This window comes from Watersipora subatra, chromosome 4 (assembly GCF_963576615.1).
Source record: "Watersipora subatra chromosome 4, tzWatSuba1.1, whole genome shotgun sequence".
Taxonomy (NCBI): Eukaryota; Metazoa; Bryozoa; class Gymnolaemata; order Cheilostomatida; family Watersiporidae; genus Watersipora; species Watersipora subatra.
Genome location: NC_088711.1, coordinates 11676442 through 11696649, shown reverse-complemented (window position 1 = coordinate 11696649; position 20208 = coordinate 11676442). Strand labels below are relative to the sequence as shown.

Below are 20208 nucleotides of genomic sequence, written 5' to 3'. Positions count from 1 at the left end.
TCTTCTGACCTCAATTCTTCTTTTGCACAGCTGAGCTAGTCAATATTAGCGTCCAAACAAGTTTTTGGCGAAGCAATACCTTCACACGCTGCATTTAGCACAAATGCAATGCGTAAAAGTTTTGCTCACTAAACGCAACCTTTACTCTAAAACTAGTCGTTCACATACCATCGCAAATGTAAACCGTTTTTATATACATGTACTTCAAAGTATCAAGACCGCATTAAACAAGGTACTACTATTAGCCTGAGACAGTTATTAATTATTTTTATAGCGTTGCTTTCAATGTTTTAACGAAAAAAATGAAAAGCTTTGGAGTTAGACAACGAGAGAATTAATTATTATTCATGTAAATGATTCATTATTAATAAAAATCTGTTGGACCCTTTTCTACCGATCAATTGATATTATGGGTTCGTAAAGAGCAAAGATTGTCAAAGTGACGATCAAATAGAGGTGTCGTTCAATTAGAGAGTGGCGCTCTATTTTTCAACCCTTCTCTCACAGTGGCAGTCAAATAGAGGTGGCATTCAAATAGAGGTGGCATTCAATTAGAGGTTTTACGGTAACTATACAGTCCATACAGTTCTCATATACATATTCATACAGCACTATTTTAGGCTTCTATACAATCACATGGTCCTGTGAGATGTAATAATTATAATATTACGATCCAAGAATAGGCATTTAGTAATCAATGTAAATAAAGTTACTGCTGGTGAACATACGGGTGTGGAACAAGGAGAACTGTCGAGATCCTTGAGATTGCTGTTTGAGCCACTTAGGCTACCCCCACCTCTGTCTCCCTTAAACGAACTCCTCAGTCTAGATGATAGACTAAACCCACGTCGATCACTCCGGCTGACCCTACAGTAGAGGCTTGTGCACTTAGCAACATATTAAGCTTGCACACTTGGAGCAACCTAGCAGAGTCATCCATTCTATCAGCAAAGAAACTTTGTGCAATGCAATTATATTACCTTACCATGGAGCAAAATCTGGCTTTGCGTGCTTCTCTCCATATAACCGCGTGAAATACTACAAGCATTGTAAAAGTGTTATAAAATTGAATATTTGCAGTAAAAAGGACTAACAACTTTTAGTTATAGTTGTTCATATAATCAAACCTCGACTAGAGTCAAACCTCGACTAGAGTCAAACCTCGACTAGAGTCAAACCTCGACTAGAGTCAAACCTCGACTAGAGTCAAACCTCGACTAGAGTCAAACCTCGACTAGAGTCAAACCTCGACTAGAGTCAAACCTCGACTAGAGTCAAACCTCGACTAGAGTCAAACCTCGACTAGAGTCAAACCTCGACTAGAGTCAAACCTCGACTAGAGTCAAACCTCGACTAGAGTCAAACCTCGACTAGAGTCAAACCTCGACTAGAGTCAAACCTCGACTAGAGTCAAACCTCGACTAGAGTCAAACCTCGACTAGAGTCAAACCTCGACTAGAGTCAAACCTCGACTAGAGTCAAACCTCGACTAGAGTCAAACCTCGACTAGAGTCAAACCTCGACTAGAGTCAAACCTCGACTAAAGTCAAACCTCGACTAGAGTCAAACCTCGACTAGAGTCAAACCTCTACTACTGTCAAACCTCTACTACTGTCAAACCTCTACTACTGTCAAACCTCTACTACTGTCAAACCTCTACTACTGTCAAACCTCTTATTACAATCACTCCTACATACAAATTTTACAACATACAATGTAAAATCTGAGAAATCTGATTCTACACGAGAAGAAATTTCCAACATAAGAGTTAAGTTTCTTAAAATGTTGGAGTCTCACAAGTACCTAAATTGAAGGATTGGTAAATATAAAACCACTAAAAGTTTATAAGCTATATTAATTTCAACTTTACCTAATCTGTGTACCAATATCACCACTTCTACTTTAAACTTATGCATCACCCACCCTACACATCCATTCGCATGTCTCTACAGTCAAGTATCAACAAACATCTATTTTTATGATTATTACTTTTCAAATATGTTTTTACAAATAATTTAATTTTTACATTCCGTTATTTTACATGGTTTTATCATATGCATTAGTTTTAATACTAAGTGCAATTATTTGCAGTATCCATTAAGGAGTTAGTATAAGTCTTAGAACATTAAATGAATTAGTGTGATCTTCAAAGAAAACTCTCTCTAACAGTGCTCCTTTTTAACATGTGGAGCAGATCTTAGCATAGATTAACTTTGTATAAAGGAAAATGACTATAGAGTTACCAAGATAGCAATGGTAGCTCTATTAACCTAATAAAATATTGACAGGTTTTGACTATAGAGTTACCGCGATAGCAAAGGTAGCTCAATTAACCTAATAAAGTATTGGTAAATATATTATGAACTGACAAGTACACATGCGAGTGTCACCTGCACAAGCATATTAGTTTCCACAAGTGTTCAGTTACCATTAAAATTCCAGCTCTATATTGTGAGTTGTGCTCTCTGTTCACTTCTAAGCTTATAATGCACCATGAGTTTGATGTCAATCAACTTACTTTATCTTAAAGGTTGACTTGCAACAAAATTCACATTACAGTTATTTGGTATCATAAGATTCACCATGTCTTACTCTGTTGTGTTGTAGGTGCCAAATATGTGGATATGTGATTACAAGCTCTTAAAAACTCAAAAACGAACAGTTAATCGCAGCCACGCGAGACCACTGTAGTTTGGATTCTCTTTCCAAAACCACTCAAATGCGACGCATTTGTGAGAGATGGTTTCTGTTTACACTTTCATGCGACCTTGTTTGTCGAAACATTTTTACAAATATACTTCACGCATTCAATAAAACCATGTCTATTGTTCTTACGCGTCTGTTTTATCGTCATTGTAATGCTGTTGTAATGCTGTCACTTTCAGCACTGATATCTTATAACTTACCGTAAAAATTCATTTAACTTTTTAACCTTACCTCGAAGGAGTACATATCATTGTCTGATAATCATAACGAGCCTGTTGGTCATCTGTGATAATCGAAAAGTGCTGCAAAAATTATTTGCGAAGTATTGGGTCACATGATCAGATTACGACAAAGTGTTTGTCATAAACTAGTACTACGATAAGTTTTATATTGAGCTTTGTATTGGTCTTTCAATTCACGTGAGAACATACGTGACAAGACGATAACCAAATTTCATGGCTACGTCATCGAAATAAAGAGATTCCAATCTACGGCGACTTTTCGTTTTTGAGCTTTTAAGAGCTTGTAATCACATTTCCACATATTTGGCACCTACAACACAACAGAGTAAGACATGGTGAATCTTTTGATACCAAATAACTGTAATGTGAACTTTGTTGCAAGTCAACCTTTAACAACTCTAAACTCACCCATTTCTAGTGTCCATACACATAAACCTACACCTCCCCCTTCTGCTGCATCACTACACAAAACTTTTTAGTTGTCGTTAAATGGTTCTCCTAATAGTTTCTCTACACCTACCTGCTTGCTGTGTCTAAATATCGGTAAGTAGTAACACTCCATCAGGTTATATAAGTAGTCATAGGCTCTACAACAACAAATTAGCAGCCCTGAGCATTGTGCATGTATAAATTGTCTTCTCTAGGTAATTTGCAAAAGCAGGGGCAGACAATTCTTTGAGCAATGTTTAAGAAAGCTCGCTAAGTGTCAGTCCAGCACCAAAAGCTGGAGTTGCACCAACACTGCTGACTGTAAATGGTTCCTGATCAACATCAATATCACTACCAATGAAAGATCCTTTATTAAAATTGCATCTCGAAAGTAAACTGCTGACAATCACGTAAAAAGAAGTGGAATGCATATTGCTATTAAAAGGAGAGGCTAGCTGAAGTTTAGATGGTGAGGGTGGTGAGAGCGGTGCAGAAACTACATGCACATGCATACAAACATGCAAGTAATGGCTTTACTGCAGACAAAGGTGTCTCCCGAGAAGCAGAAACAGTAAGCAAGTTAAAGGGTAACAAAGGTAAAGCCCACTACACGATCTCTATTTGCCTTGCACTCTGTACAATGGTTAGTCAGTAATACTTGTGCATTTAGCAAACCAAAGGTTGATTTCGAAATATTAGAATCTTAAAGTGAGATTATCAGCCTGCTGTAAGTTTGTGGCTCCTGTGGGTTTAAACTGCACTAAATAAGGATTACACTTACCTAGAGATAAATTCTCCATTAACTCTAAGGTCCCTGATTCCTTCCTCTCCTCTCTCTGCCACTAAAATAAAAAAAACTGATCATTTTTACAAACTTCACAGATCGACTCTCAGAGTTTTCTGGCTCAATTTTGATCTAAACCAAACCTGATATTAGATGATATGCAACAGTAAATATAGCAAAGCTGGAGATGTCAATTATTATGCTGCCCAGGCACAGGGGAACCAACTAAAGTAGACAATGAGCTAGTTTGTTTTTGAGCGAGCCATGAGCCAAGCGTCCGAATAAAATACTTCTTCATCCAGCTAAACGTATGTCCGTTTTTTCTATCATCCAAATACAAACTTAGACTAACCCTCTTAATAGAAAGCAACAAATCATGACATATGTATGTTAGAGCTGTAAATTTGAAATAAATAAGGAAGAAAATCTCAGAGTTCAATAATTTGAGCAGAAGATCAATGCAATATCATACAGAGACATGCAGTGTCACAGACAATGAGCTGATTATCACTTTTACCGTCTCTCGTGGAAGCTAAAACAAACAGAATCATACAATATACCTGACATAGTAGGTGACACTCAAATCAGCTGCATACAATTACCAAAGTTTCTAAGCATTACGGTGTAGACTATAGAACCTCTAGTTAATTATATTTCACTTATAAAACAAAATTAGTACACAAACTCACACAGTCTAAACTGGGTGGTGAGCTCAGGTCCCAAGTCTACAAAATCTTTAGCCTCAGACCTACAGAAAACGCGGTACATGTGCAGCGCTTCATCCTCGAGTTGTTTCAATTTAGCTGGACTAGATTCATTTGAGAGTAATTCTTTTTTGAAGTCATCTGCAATATATATACATCATCGTACATAAGTACAGTAATACTTCAACTTACGAGTGCTCCAACGTACGAGAAACTTGAGATACGAGCCAACTTTCAAGCAAGTTTTAGCACTAACATACGAGCCATGTTTGAGATATGAACACTTGAGTCAGTTGCCAAGTATGCCGGAGGTGTTTTATGAGAACAGCATCACTCTGTATTTTTCAACTGCTCAGGTTATACTGTTGTACCGTGTTTTTTGTGCACGATTTTCTGTGCAGAATTATGTGAATTAAACTTACTGTGCGTAGACCGAAAGTTTGCCAGTAAAATGAAAGATAATACAAAGAAAAAGCAAATGATAACAGTTGATATTAAACGGAAAAGTATTGAAAAATATGCGAAATGTGAATGCGTGATTGAGCTAGCTCGGCAATATGACAGAAATACATTCATAATTATCAAACAGAAGGATTATATTCAGGGCATTTAGTTCGCAAAAGGACTAACCATAGTTTATAAACGGTGCAGCAATCTTCACAACCGTTGATGGCATTGGACCAACAATTGGCCGCTGACAGCTTAACTAAAACGATGCTATGTGAAAAGGCCGGCGCTATCTATCCAAACTGTTTAATAGACATTCGGACAAGTTGGCTAGTGGTCGTGCATTAGTCAATTTGTGACGACACCTGTGTTCGTCCTAATCGCAACATGTTGAAAGGGCGACAAATGCAAGCGTCCTTAGATAGGTTTATCTTAAAACGGCCGGCTAGTCATGAAAGCGAAAAAAAAAGGAAAAATTAGCTAACCAGCGAGAAACTTCAAACTATGAACGCCGAAGAAATTTTAATTACGTTTAATTAAAAATAAAAGTTTGCTTTTAGGTTTGCTTCTAAGTTTGTCTTTTAACACTTTTATAAAATCCAAATTTATCAAAGTCAACTGTTGTAATGAAGGATAACTTATATCTCCCTCTCTAGCAAATGCTAGCGTTGACTGCTATTGTATGTATTTAATTTTACATTTTAATTTATCACATTTCCTTGCATTATTTTTTATTTGTTGCTTTTTGAAAGCATGTAGTACGTTAGGACAATAACCAACATGTTCTTTCTGTTACAATATCTTGTTTTGAGTGTTTTATTTGCTTTTTTTAGAGTATGGAAACCAATCAATATATATTTACTTGTTCTATATATAAATAAATTGCACCAACATGCGAGTAAATTGACATACGAGCTCAGTCTCGGAACGCATTAAGCTCGTAAGTCGAAGTATGACTGTACATCAAACTCTTACAGCAAAAAAAGTTAAATAGGTTGTGATAGTATGTTCTAATAATGATATTATGCAATGAATTATACATAATGGTTCTTGTACACAAGTAGACTAAACTGCCATTCCACACTGGTACACTAAACCATTATTATACATAGGTACATGAAACTGCCACTACATGCTGGTGCACTACAACTCCACAGGACGCGAGTAGCACACTTCCCCGAGCATCTTCACGGTGTTAACAAAAGCCACAGCTAAAGTTTACTACCTGTGAGTAATTGGTATAGTCTGCCTAAATGATTATATAATACATATATAATACATATATACATACGTAGAACAATGATAATGGTGGATGTTCAGTATATAATAAGGGCTGATTTATATGAAAAATATGATCTGTTACCTAAAGTGAGGAAGAACTGTAGAAACCTCAGTCCTCCATTTTCCTTCATTACATCCATGAAAGACATGAGGAGTGTCTGGTCATCAAGAATTTTGCAAAGATCGTGGCAATAAAACTAAAATTTTAACCTGTCTTGTGTCAGCAACATCATCACTGAAACTATGAACATAACTAGACTACTGTCGGCCTAAACTCACCTTAAACTATAAACATAACCTGTCAACTATCAGTATAAACTCAACTTAAACTATGAACATAACCTGTCAACTATCAGTATAAACTCAACTTAAACTATAAACATAACCTGTCAACTATCAATATAAACTCACCTTAAACTTTAAACATAACCTGTCAACTATCAATATAAACTCACCTTAAACTATGAACATAACCTGTCAACTATCAGTATAAACTCAACTTAAACTATAAACATAACCTGTCAACTATCAGTATAAACTCAACTTAAACTATGAACATAACCTGTCAACTATCAGTATAAACTCAACTTAAACTATAAACATAACCTGTCAACTATCAGTATAAACTCAACTTAAACTATAAACATAACCTGTCAACTATCAGTATAAACTCACCTTAAACTATAAACATAACCTGTCAACTGTCAGTATAAACTCACCTCAAACTATAAACATAACCTGTCAACTATCAGTAGAAACTCAACTTAAACTATAAACATAACCTGTCAACTATCGATATAAACTCACCTTAAACTTTAAACATAACCTGTCAACTATCAATATAAACTCACCTTAAACTATAAACATAACCTGTCAATTATCAATATAAACTTACCTTAAACTATGAACATAACCTGTCAACTATCAATATAAACTCACCTTAAACTATAAACATAACCTGTCAATTATCAATATAAACTTACTTTAAACTATGAACATAACCTGTCAACTATCAGTAGAAACTCACCTTAAACTTTAAACATAACCTGTCAACTATCAATATAAACTCACCTTAAACTATAAACATAACCTGTCAATTATCAATATAAACTTACCTTAAACTATGAACATAACCTGTCAACTATCAATATAAACTCACCTTAAACTATAAACATAACCTGTCAATTATCAATATAAACTTACCTTAAACTTTAAACATAACCTGTCAACTATCAATATAAACTCACCTTAAACTTTAAACATAACCTGTCAACTATCAATATAAACTCACCTTAAACTATGAACATAACCTGTCAACTATCAGTATAAACTCAACTTAAACTATAAACATAACCTGTCAACTATCAGTATAAACTCAACTTAAACTATAAACATAACCTGTCAACTATCAGTATAAACTCACCTTAAACTATAAACATAACCTGTCAACTGTCAGTATAAACTCACCTCAAACTATAAACATAACCTGTCAACTATCAGTAGAAACTCAACTTAAACTATAAACATAACCTGTCAACTATCGATATAAACTCACCTTAAACTTTAAACATAACCTGTCAACTATCAATATAAACTCACCTTAAACTATAAACATAACCTGTCAATTATCAATATAAACTTACCTTAAACTATGAACATAACCTGTCAACTATCAATATAAACTCACCTTAAACTATAAACATAACCTGTCAATTATCAATATAAACTTACTTTAAACTATGAACATAACCTGTCAACTATCAGTAGAAACTCACCTTAAACTTTAAACATAACCTGTCAACTATCAATATAAACTCACCTTAAACTATAAACATAACCTGTCAATTATCAATATAAACTTACCTTAAACTATGAACATAACCTGTCAACTATCAATATAAACTCACCTTAAACTATAAACATAACCTGTCAATTATCAATATAAACTTACCTTAAACTATGAACATAACCTGTCAACTATCAATATAAACTCACCTTAAACTATAAACATAACCAGTCAATTATCAATATAAACTTACCTTAAACTATGAACATAACCTGTCAACTATCAATATAAACACACCTTAAACTATGAACATAACATGACAATTATCAATATAAACTCACCTTAAACTATGAACATAACCTGTCAACTATCAATATAAACTCACCTTAAACTATAAAAATAACCTGTCAACTATCAGTATAAACTCACCTTAAACTATAAACATAATCTGTCAACTATCAATATAAACTCACCTTAAACTATAAACATAACCTGTCAACTATCAGTATAAACTTAACTTCAACTATAAACATAACCTGTCAACTATCAGTTGAAACTCAATTTTAACTATAAACATAACCTGTCAACTATCAGTAGAAACTCAACTTATAAACATAACCTTGTGTGCTGTATAATCAAGGGTAAACTAGACAACTCACATATTTCCCTATCACTCTCAATGCCTAGCTATTAGCTATGAACCACTCTGCAGCACCAATATTTAGTCAACCTTAAAAATGCAAAGCAGATAAAGCACGCAGAAGGAGGGAACCCATTAAAATTGGCCTAAATGCCTGCCTGAGAACACATTTAGCTCTTGCAATAGGCTTCGAAATGTTGATTACAACCAATAGAAACATTGACATGACATCAAATGCTCTCACCGACTGCATAGTAGAGTTTGGAAGGGAGAAGTGGCCGAGTATCTCCACTGACTCGGAGGGTGGGTCTGGATTGACCGGAGGGGGCTCGTCATCAGCCATTATAATCAGCAAGTTGTTGATAAAGTCTGGGTCTGCCAACTTGTCTAGACCAGGCAGCAGCACCATTCCGGCTATCAGTTCTTCAAGCAGCAACTTCAGGCTTCTGTCGGATCATACAAAATTTTTTGACGTTTCATTGAGTATCACAAAATTATGCACAAGACTTTGGTAATTTAACTAAAGACAGCTACTGTTTGACACTTTATATGATTAGTGGGAATGGTAGCCACTTTTCTAGATACATCCATTGGAAACATGTCTGCTAAGCAACAGCCAGGGGAGCATAAGAGTCATCAGAGACACTCACAGAGAACAAAACTGTCACCGAAAAACAGCTATAGAGAACAAAGGGATAATATTTGAAACATTGATGTAGCCTAAATAAGATTTACACTTTTTGTAAACTAATTTTTCAAACATGTTGGAGTAACATCAACAGCAGATCACCTTGCAAATATCCATATACCGTAAAACCTCTTTTGAGTGCCACCTTTATTTGAATGCCACCTCTAATAGAACACAACTAAAGGGGAAGGGTTGAAAAATACAATGCCACCCTTTACTTGAGCATCATCTCTTATTAGACGCCACGTTGACATTCATTATGTTTCATCTTTAGGAACTATAATAAAGTGACCAGTAGAAAATTGTCCACAAAATGGTAGTAGTAATGACTCGGTTACATCATTAACATTAATTTTTTCGTTGTTACTGTAGTGGTTGCCAGGGCTTTAGTGATGGTGTGCCAATCGTCACAATCATAAAAACTACACTCCGATTTAAAGTTACTAAGGTCTGAATCCGATCCATTTGTCTTCAGATTCGTTCATAACGTGGGTTACAACCTGATATGAAGACTTTAAAACGTTGAGATGAATGATGAGAATACACTTTCGAAACACCGGACAATGTAATAGCGGCCATTGTTACAGCATATCAAGTCTGTTTCTAATTCCAAAGCTTTCAGTTTTTCCTTAGAACTTTGAAAGCAACATCATCAAAATAATTAATAATTGTGTGTCTAATAGGTTATACTCAGTAGTAGGTCCTTGTTTAACTCAGTCTGAGACTTCGACATATATGAAAAATGGTTTAGCAAAATACTGAGGCTGACAGAAATGCTGCTCTGTCCAAAGAAAAGTACGCAATATAGGCGACATTAGCATCGCTTCACCTGTAAAAATGCTACATTTATTATCCTAAAATTCTGATAAGCTAGTTGAAAAATAAAGCGTCACCTTCTTTTTGAACGTCACCTTTAATAGAATGCCACCGTGGTGCTCAAATAGAGGTTTTACGGTAGCTCTATATACCACTGTTATTGGATAACTTATGCTAGCACAGAGGCTCAAAGATCATAAGGATGATGTTTTCCTTTTCTCACAGTAATTTTAACATAGCTCAATTCAAAGCAGACAGCTCTAAGTGAAAGGATGATAAATAGCTTCCGGATAGGTTGAAATGCATGCATATCATTACACAAGATATGACAGAAAACCTTACAAGATTCAAAATGGTGATGCTTATTTTCTGAGTTCGACTGGAACTAAATTTAAATTTTACCTTCTTCGCCTGTCTATGCTCAAAGAGCTGAAATGCGTAAGCAAACAAAGTGCATTTGTATTGCTGCCTAGGCAGCACTTCAATTAAGCTCATAACAAAAACAGACTGAAACTTTGTTTACGTTGTATTTAAACACGCTTCATGACAAATTCATTAACAACTGATATCTACTCAAGTGTCTTGAAGTGACTTGAAATGTTACAACAGCATTTAAAATGGGCTGTAATGGTAGCTATCGGTACGGTGAACCGAAACTGTTCAACAATACACAATGAAATATCCTATGATAAAACATACATAACTTGTTAGTAGTAGAGGTGCAACACTTAGATAGTAAATTTTTAAGAATAAACTAGGATACAACCAGGGAAACGGCAGTAGATTCTGGTTTCGCGACAGGCAATGTTTTGCGCAACAACCATTGGAATAGGCCTTTGTGAACACCTTTGTGAGAAATGAGAGCGTGTCAATAGCTGTCACCTGCTAGTCTTGACATTGTCTGAAAGGAGGAAGGGGAGGATAGAGTGCGTAAGGTGTTTGAGGTAGATGAGCTCATCCTCTCTTGTAAACTGACTTCTGTGAACTCGATTTCTCCATAACCTAATTCTGTCAGCGTTGTACCTGCCAACTGTCCAACATAACAAGACAGTTTGAATAATCAACATTACGGCTTCATGGCTTCATATCTAACGTAACCACAAGCATTAGCTCCAGTCAGACAAAATCCATGTCAGAGCTATAAGAGTGATAAATGGTCAGCTATGTATGAGTATACAGTAATTATATCTGTGGCTTAAGTTGATGGCTCAAGGCCAGAACACGCGCCGTGTTTCTACTCAAATCTCATGAAATAAACACAAACTTTTAACAGTAAGGTGATCGAGTTAGGTTCCTGCCTATAGCTAAATGAAAGACCTTATATGGTAAGTAACAATAGTAATAACCTTATATAGTAACAATTGTTTCCATTGAAGGCACCGTTAGGAGTTTTGCTCAATTTGGAAAAGGAAATACTGCCTAAATCTTTTGTATCTTCTCAATTAAAGAACTTTGTATGGAGTAAAAAGGTATGAGGAAGTGAAGCTGTATTTTGAAAAATATTTTGGAAACATGAAAGCCTACAGAAATGGGAGTTTCATTGATTACGGTTTTTGATTGGTCAATAAGATGACCAATATTCCCATGACCAATATTAACATGATAAACGCATGACTATTGAGAATAGCTTAAACTTATAAACAAATATTTTTACCCTATTAATTAACAACTGATCTGCAAGCGGACAGGCTTCTACAGAGCTAGCGTTGCTGACGGTGCATAAACGCACCAACCATGTTGTCAATTAAACAATATTTGCAACAGTTTAAACTCAGTCAAGGTTACCTCTGTATCTTCCATATTTAATGTTACTACTTGCACAGGTATTTTTATATAATATTTAGATTAGTAACTATGACTTAGTTCTGTTAGCAGACAATCTGTCTAACGCGAGAATCCAAGAGTAAAAGTAAGTTTTAGAAATTATCATCAGAGAATAATAAAATAATAAATCCAGATTGGGTAGACTCAAATTGTAACTTTATTAGATATACATGTAAACTCTAACTATATTGAACATACGTGTAAACTCTAACTATATTAGACATACATGTAAACTCTAACTATATTAGACATACATGTAAACTCTAATTATATTAGACATACATGTAAACTCTAACTATATTAGACATACATGTAAACTCTAACTATATTAGACATACATGTAAACTCTAATTATATTAGACATAAATGTAAACTCTAACTATATTAGACATACGTGTAAACTCTAACTATATTAGACATACATGTAAACTCTAACTATATTAGACATACATGTAAACTCTAACTATATTAGACATACATGTAAACTCTAACTATATTAGACATACGTGTAAACTCTAACTATATTAGACATACATGTAAACTCTAATTATATTAGACATACATGTAAACTCTAATTATATTAGACATACATGTAAACTCTAACTATATTAGACATACGTGTAAACTCTAACTATATTAGACATACATGTAAGCTCTAACTATATTAGACATACATGTAAACTCTAACTATATTGGACATACGTGTAAACTCTAACTATATTAGTCATAAATGTAAACTCTAACTATATTAGACATACGTGTAAACTCTAATTATATTAGACATACATGTAAACTCTAATTATATTAGACATACATGTAAACTCTAACTATATTAGACATACGTGTAAACTCTAACTATATTAGACATACATGTAAGCTCTAACTATATTAGACATACATGTAAACTCTAACTATATTGGACATACGTGTAAACTCTAACTATATTAGTCATAAATGTAAACTCTAACTATATTAGACATACATGTAAACTCTAATTATATTAGACATACATGTAAACTCTAATTATATTAGACATACATGTAAACTCTAACTATATTAGACATACGTGTAAACTCTAACTATATTAGACATACATGTAAGCTCTAACTATATTAGACATACATGTAAACTCTAACTATATTAGACATACATGTAAACTCTAACTATATTAGACATACATGTAAACTCTAATTATATTAGACATACATGTAAACTCTAATTATATTAGACATAAATGTAAACTCTAACTATATTAGACATACATGTAAACTCTAACTATATTAGACATACATGTAAACTCTAATTATATTAGATATACATGTAAACTCTAATTATATTAGACATAAATGTAAACTCTAACTATATTAGACATACATGTAAACTCTAATTATATTAGATATACATGTAAACTCTAATTATATTAGACATAAATGTAAACTCTAACTATATTAGACATACGTGTAAACTCTAACTATATTAGACATACGTGCAAACTCTAACTATATTAGACATACATGTAAACTCTAATTATATTAGACATACATGTAAACTCTAACTATATTAGACATACATGTAAACTCTAATTAAGAATTCGAAGACAATGATGAAGACAAGCACGAAGATAAGAACCTCTTTGATTTGTACTACCACAACACAAAAATGAGATAGAAATGGTTCACAACCTAGTGTCAGTAAAGACCAATAATATTAACAATCAATGCAGTGAATATAATATACGGTTTCCCAAATACTCTAAATGCTGGGTCACAAAGAATTTGGAAAAGTAAGATTGCCATCTATTGTAATGGCTGTTTATCAGCCTGAATGATACAAATGACTTTCTCACTAGATCATTCTGAAAAGCAAATGGTTATGATGAATGCTGAGCTATAAACATACCAGAATTGTATCATGAAAATGTCTTCTAGTTCTTTAAGAAAGCAGGTGCGATATACAATGCAATGGGTTCGAATATACAACACAGAACACATCTGTTTCAGGCAGAAAAACTCTGTTACTTATGGTTGAAGCAAAAACGCTTCATGCTTCCCAAGAGCTGCTACAGCAAAACACTGAGGCTAAACCGGTGAAGTGTTGATGCAAAACGTTCCATAGGTAGGTTGTCAGATGTGAGAGCCTGTGATTGCTTGAACTAAGAGAATGTGAATTGACCTATGACACTGACATTAAGCACTCAGCACAAACTTTCAGCCGTCCTTTGACTTGGATCAGTTGTTGACTAACTGTCTGGTAGTAGGGAGGGAAACACCATGAAAAAAAGCTAAGCGTATAATTTTATGGCATGTGAAGTCACACCAGTAAAGAAATTTAGCTTTACCTTCGGTTCATATTACATGTAGATACACAATATTTTTACATTTCTAAGAACACATTTAAATCTAATTGGGGATTTATTTAGCTATTTATGTTTGCTGTTTGGAATTTTGAATTGTACTGCTAAATACCTATGGCTGAACACTTTTCAGATATCAGAGTCTTCAATACATACTTGTCACAATATTTATAATACTAGTTGTGTACTTTATGTTCAGGTTAGTTGATAAAACCTGCATATTAAACCAATCAGTAAATTCTCAGTAAAAGATGTCTGTATTGAGTGAAAAAGACTTAATGGAGGAAGAGCAAGATGAATAAGCATGGTCCGACATACAGCCATGACCAAATGTAAAATGAGAACATATCACTAAACATGGGTATAACCCTTTCCTAGAACATGTCATAGTTAACTGAAAAACTTATGAAGAGTCATGTCATATGACTTGCAAAAACAATTCACACACACTATGCTTTTATAGTGTAGCTGTTCAGTGAGCCAGCACACATATTTCAGCCTTATAGCACAGATACATATCGGTTTGCTAACGACGGTAGGAGTGCTTTTATAGGCTAAATATTTGCACGGTTTAAATAAGGAAACACCTCAACTATTTTTTCAAGTCCAACAATTAATTATTGTGATGTGGTTCCACCAGCACCATTGCATCAAATTATGGACACGGTCCCACCAGCACCATTGCATCAAACCACGGACACGGTTCCACCAGCACCATTGCATCAAATCACGGACATGGTCCCACCAGCACCATTACATCAAATCACGGACACGGTGCCACCAGCACCATTACATCAAATCAGGGACACGGTTTCACATGCACCATTGCATCAAATCACGGACACGGTCCCACTAGCACCAGCACCATTGCATCAAACCACGGACACGGTCCCACCAGCACCATTGCATCAAATCACGGACACGGTTCCACAAGCACCATTGCATCAAATCACAGACACGGTCCCACCAGCACCATTGCATCAAATCAGAGACACGGTTCCACCAGCACCATTGCATCAAATCACGGACATGGTCCCACCATTGTTATTGCTTCCAACCACATGATTTAGCAAATAATTGGCTAGCAGTAACTGCAGATACTAAACTAACTGAATGTCTCACATCTCGCATCCTAAGCAATTGCTTTAGTTGGGTTTACGAATTACCTGCTCTAAGGAACTACAGTTATAGGTGTGAGTGACAAGTCTTCCTTCTCATACCCACGCTAGCCTTATCTAGCTACACATAACCTTTAGATTAGTGTGTTGAGTCAGACCTCTTGTGTTGATTGCCTGCCACTTCACAAGAAGTGGCAGGCAATCATTGCTTTTATTATAACTATTAATGCTGTCATAAGGCTGTAATAAGAGCCACTACAAAACGCTGTAACTAGCACCAGCCTTCACGGCGCCTACTCCACAGAATATCCAAAAAATGAAATACAAACTATTTTTTCCTTGACATTTCTATATGTACTGATTTCTGTTATACAGCCAGTAATAAAACTTGAATGTTTGTTTAATAATGTTTTACAGTTTTTATTTCGAGCTATTTTATAGAACGATTTAGTTATCTTAAATCGAATTATTTTGTTTATCTGAACAGATCTTAAAATCTAATTTACTGATAACCAACAAACGAATCATGACAATGCGTATTCTCAGAATGCTAGTAAGAACAAAACATAAAAATTAATTCAATAAGTAATGTATCTAGAGAACATATAATAAATGGCAAACCTTTACGATGAGAATGCACATGCTGGACTAGATGGGTGGCCACTGCAGGAATTATCTCTCTTGATATGAATTCTGTTAGATTCACCTAAGACACAAGTGTGCAGTCATTACCTTAAGGTACTAGTAAATCAATAAAAAATAATGTAGAAGAAATTGGCCAAGTGCCAGCAGCTGCATGGAAAGAGGCTTTACTTACATGCAACTGCGAGTGACAAAGCTTCCGTACATCACTTAACAGAAGTGAACAGCATGTATATTGTTGCTGCCACGCTACATATTATTGCTGCCTTATTAATATTACTGTTGGCTCCCCCTATATAACTGCTTTCAGTTTCTGTATTACCGCTGTCAGTCTATATTACCATTTCAGTATTCTATGAGAGTAATGAACAGCAAATAACAAAACATTTTACAAGTCTGAATCGTAAACCTATCACTAAATGATTTTTATAAAAGACAACATTTGAAAGATGCTACTCACCTCACCCCAAGAATCTTTGTAAAGAGTAATGCTAAAACCATTTTAGAACATTTTAGGCCACAGCGCATTAATAGGAGCTAATGGAATTTGTGAATAACTCCTTGATAACTTGATTTAAGTAGCCCAAACTAACAGCACAAAATATTTAACTTTTTAACTAAAGGTTATTACTGTTATTAGAACATCTGAAGTTGATTTGCTTTTAAGTAATAAAAATAAAATACGAACAGAAAACTTGGAGTTTCATTAGTATTCTATGTAATTACTACGTACGCTGTAACAATGGTAATAGCAGTATGAATAACTGGAAGGTGTGAGATGTCAAAATGATCAGAAAGAAGATACCCAAAATTAGTAACTACATATATTTAAACTCTGACAAGGGGACTTTTTATGTGAGATGTTTCTAGACCTTCCAATCTATTTTGATCAAATAGTTACACCGCTAAGCATCTCTTTACTGATAGCAATCAGACGTGTTCTAACAATTTCTGTGCCAGAAAATGAATTTATAAAATGTCTATAGATGCTGTAGTATATGAAGAGCCAGACTCGACTATAGTTGAAGAGTTATACCTGACCGTAGCATCATAAGGCACTGAGAATAATATGACATTGTTCATATTTTCAATAAAAAATCAACTGCAAATTTAACATCATGAAGATATGAAATGATGTTATATTAACTTGTTACAGGTTAACTGACAGCTCCAAAAAGTAGTGCAATATCAGTAGCACATAACAAGAAAAATTGGGGTTTGAATAATTTTCTTGAGTAATTTTTAACAAATAATAGGTTTTATTAACATTTTCAAGTCATGAAAAAGGGAGAAAGATTCATGATATAGGCAAAACATTGACCGGAAACAAGCTGCAACGCTATATAATTATATTAAATCACTCAGTTTAGTGCTAAATTATCTAAAAATTGTCCACTTGATACACTTATACATGAAATTGGAGCATGATTTGATAGGTTTAGGAAATTACTTTGAAGAATAGCTTATAGAGAAATGTTTATATTTCCATTCTGGTTGAAGGAGGCATTTAGTGATGGGTCAATCCACAAAATGAGCTGCGCAAGCCAACTGATGTGGGTCTATAACCACAAGTTCAAAACTAGTGTAGGATATGAAAATTATAACTTTTATTTGAGCAATCTGCTTAGACCTTACTCCACATATGCAAAGGAGTAATTCCATGAGGAGGTAAACTGAAATTCGCATTTTAACTATAGACTAAGCTTAGCAAGTACTACTAACGCTAATCTTATTTTAATGTTATATTTTATTACTCAGTTTCCTTATAAGCTTGTAAAATTCCTGTTATGACGCATCAAAGGCATAAACTAATTAGTCTTGTCATTGGATAGTCCACAGCTATGACTTCAGTAATTCATCAATCTGTTTCGCTAAAAAAATGGCCGCCTCACAACACAGCCAAGCGCTTGCCTCACAAGTGTTGTCTCTAAAACCGCTTTTCTTTGTTCTACTAACATCGGAATTGTTGATAAAAACAAAATATCACGATTTCATTGCTATACACAAATGTAATTTTAAAAATGACGCCAGTTAACTTTTAAACAGAACTTCAAACCGAGTAAACTATCACCTTTTTTAGCCGGAGGAACAACCTTGCCACAAGAAACCGTAGGCCCACTCGCAGTTCATCAATCGCTGCGTCCTCTGTTGTGATTTTTCTACAAGAAAAAGTCCATTAACAGCAAAGAAATATATTACAATTTTCAAAACATTTTTATGAAAGCTAGAACTAAAAAGGATTTTGTGAGTACAGTATAATATTTACCAAAGTTCAAAGCAACAGTAAGAGCAGCAAACAGGTTATAGAGCTGTTATTGGGAGCCAATATTCTATCTAATGATGGAGCCAGACTGCTGATTTCAATGATTGTGGCCAACATGAGGATATATAGCAAGCTCTCAAATGATTTGATGACATAGTATTTAACAATAGCAGTTAAATTTCAATTATTATATTAGCATGAACTACTACAGGTGACCAGCTTGTTGTCACACTCGAGTCCTTCAGCTGAAACCCATTGTAGAATATACAATAACACAAGCAAATAACAATCTTATGCTAGATTGATACATATACTCTGTATATGATACAACCTTACAAACAAATAACATACAGTCAAGCCTCTATTTTCGATCACATCAATATATGAACATGTAATGTACGAACTTCCAACATATTATGTAAAACCTGAGCGAATAATTGACTACCCTTGACTACATTTGCCAACATATGATGTTCGAAGTTTCTCGAAACATTGTAACTATAAGCAAAAGTGAAAAGGGTAGTGAAAATTGAAAACAAAACTTAAGGCCTAAAATATATAGGCTACATACTTAACCTAGTATAAGTTAGAGTAGCTAGAACTGAGCCTACACTTCTGCTCACATATCTCTAGTGTAAAATAATAATACAAACCTCTTTTTATTGATTATTAATTTGTTACTTTGATCATTAAATGTTATTTAGTTTTTGTATAATTTCATATCATGCAGTTGTTTTGATGTTAAGTGTAATGACTTGCGGCAGTTATGAAAGTTTTCATAAATTTGTGGATAGGGGAATGAATTGAATAAATTACAGTTTATTCTCATAGAAATCTTGAATCCAACATACAATGGTTTTAACATAAGAAGCAGAACTCTGCATTAATTAATTTTGTATGTAGGGGTTTTGTTGATCAAAGAGGTTTCAGATGTTTCATATGTGGGGAAGCAATAGATTAAATAAATTACAGTGTATTCTCATAGGAGTGTTGGTCCAGCATATGATAGTTTCAACCATAGATATAGTAAACCCTATTTACTATATCTATAGTTTACTATATCTATGGGTTTACTATATCTATGGTTTCAACATATGAAAAAAGATTGAAACGAATCAACTTGATTTAGAGTGGTTGGTCTGTATCTTCTGCCAAAACTTTGGCGCAATAGAATTATTAGAACTGGTGAGGTTTCACCATATGGAAGTCAGAAAATGGCTCATTTGTTCCATAATAGCTCAAACAAAGATCACTGGCAGGCAAACCGTTAACAAAAGTTATTATATCTCTTACAAAAAAAACTGTATAAGACTCCTACAAACAGACTGTACTTGTCTATTCTACAAACAAATTGTACATGTCTCTTCTACAAATAAGATGTATATTTGAAACAGTAAGATAATGTGTGCTTGAGAACAGAAAGGGGGATGCCCAGATGTCATTTCAAATTACATGTATATCCAAAATTATATTCATAATTTTGAA

The 20208-nt window shown here is 34.3% G+C and overlaps 1 protein-coding gene across 4 annotated transcripts in view; it reads right to left on the bottom strand.

Annotated features, from left to right (window-relative positions):
• Nucleotides 1-20208, bottom strand: part of LOC137395275 (sorting nexin-14-like) — a 43582-nt gene that overhangs the window by 11589 nt on the left and 11785 nt on the right. For 3 of the 4 annotated variants that reach the window (XM_068082148.1, XM_068082145.1, XM_068082146.1), the window contains exons 7-17: nucleotides 18532-18619; nucleotides 16440-16524; nucleotides 11406-11553; nucleotides 9264-9465; nucleotides 6676-6790; nucleotides 4851-5006; nucleotides 4679-4693; nucleotides 4159-4219; nucleotides 3469-3535; nucleotides 986-1038; nucleotides 729-867 (exon numbers count right to left, since the gene is read on the bottom strand). In XM_068082148.1, coding sequence (XP_067938249.1) covers nucleotides 729-867; nucleotides 986-1038; nucleotides 3469-3535; nucleotides 4159-4219; nucleotides 4679-4693; nucleotides 4851-5006; nucleotides 6676-6790; nucleotides 9264-9465; nucleotides 11406-11553; nucleotides 16440-16524; nucleotides 18532-18619 — 1129 coding nt within the window. The remainder of the gene's footprint in view (nucleotides 1-728; nucleotides 868-985; nucleotides 1039-3468; nucleotides 3536-4158; nucleotides 4220-4678; nucleotides 4694-4850; nucleotides 5007-6675; nucleotides 6791-9263; nucleotides 9466-11405; nucleotides 11554-16439; nucleotides 16525-18531; nucleotides 18620-20208) is intronic. The other variant, XM_068082147.1, reaches the window with a different exon arrangement.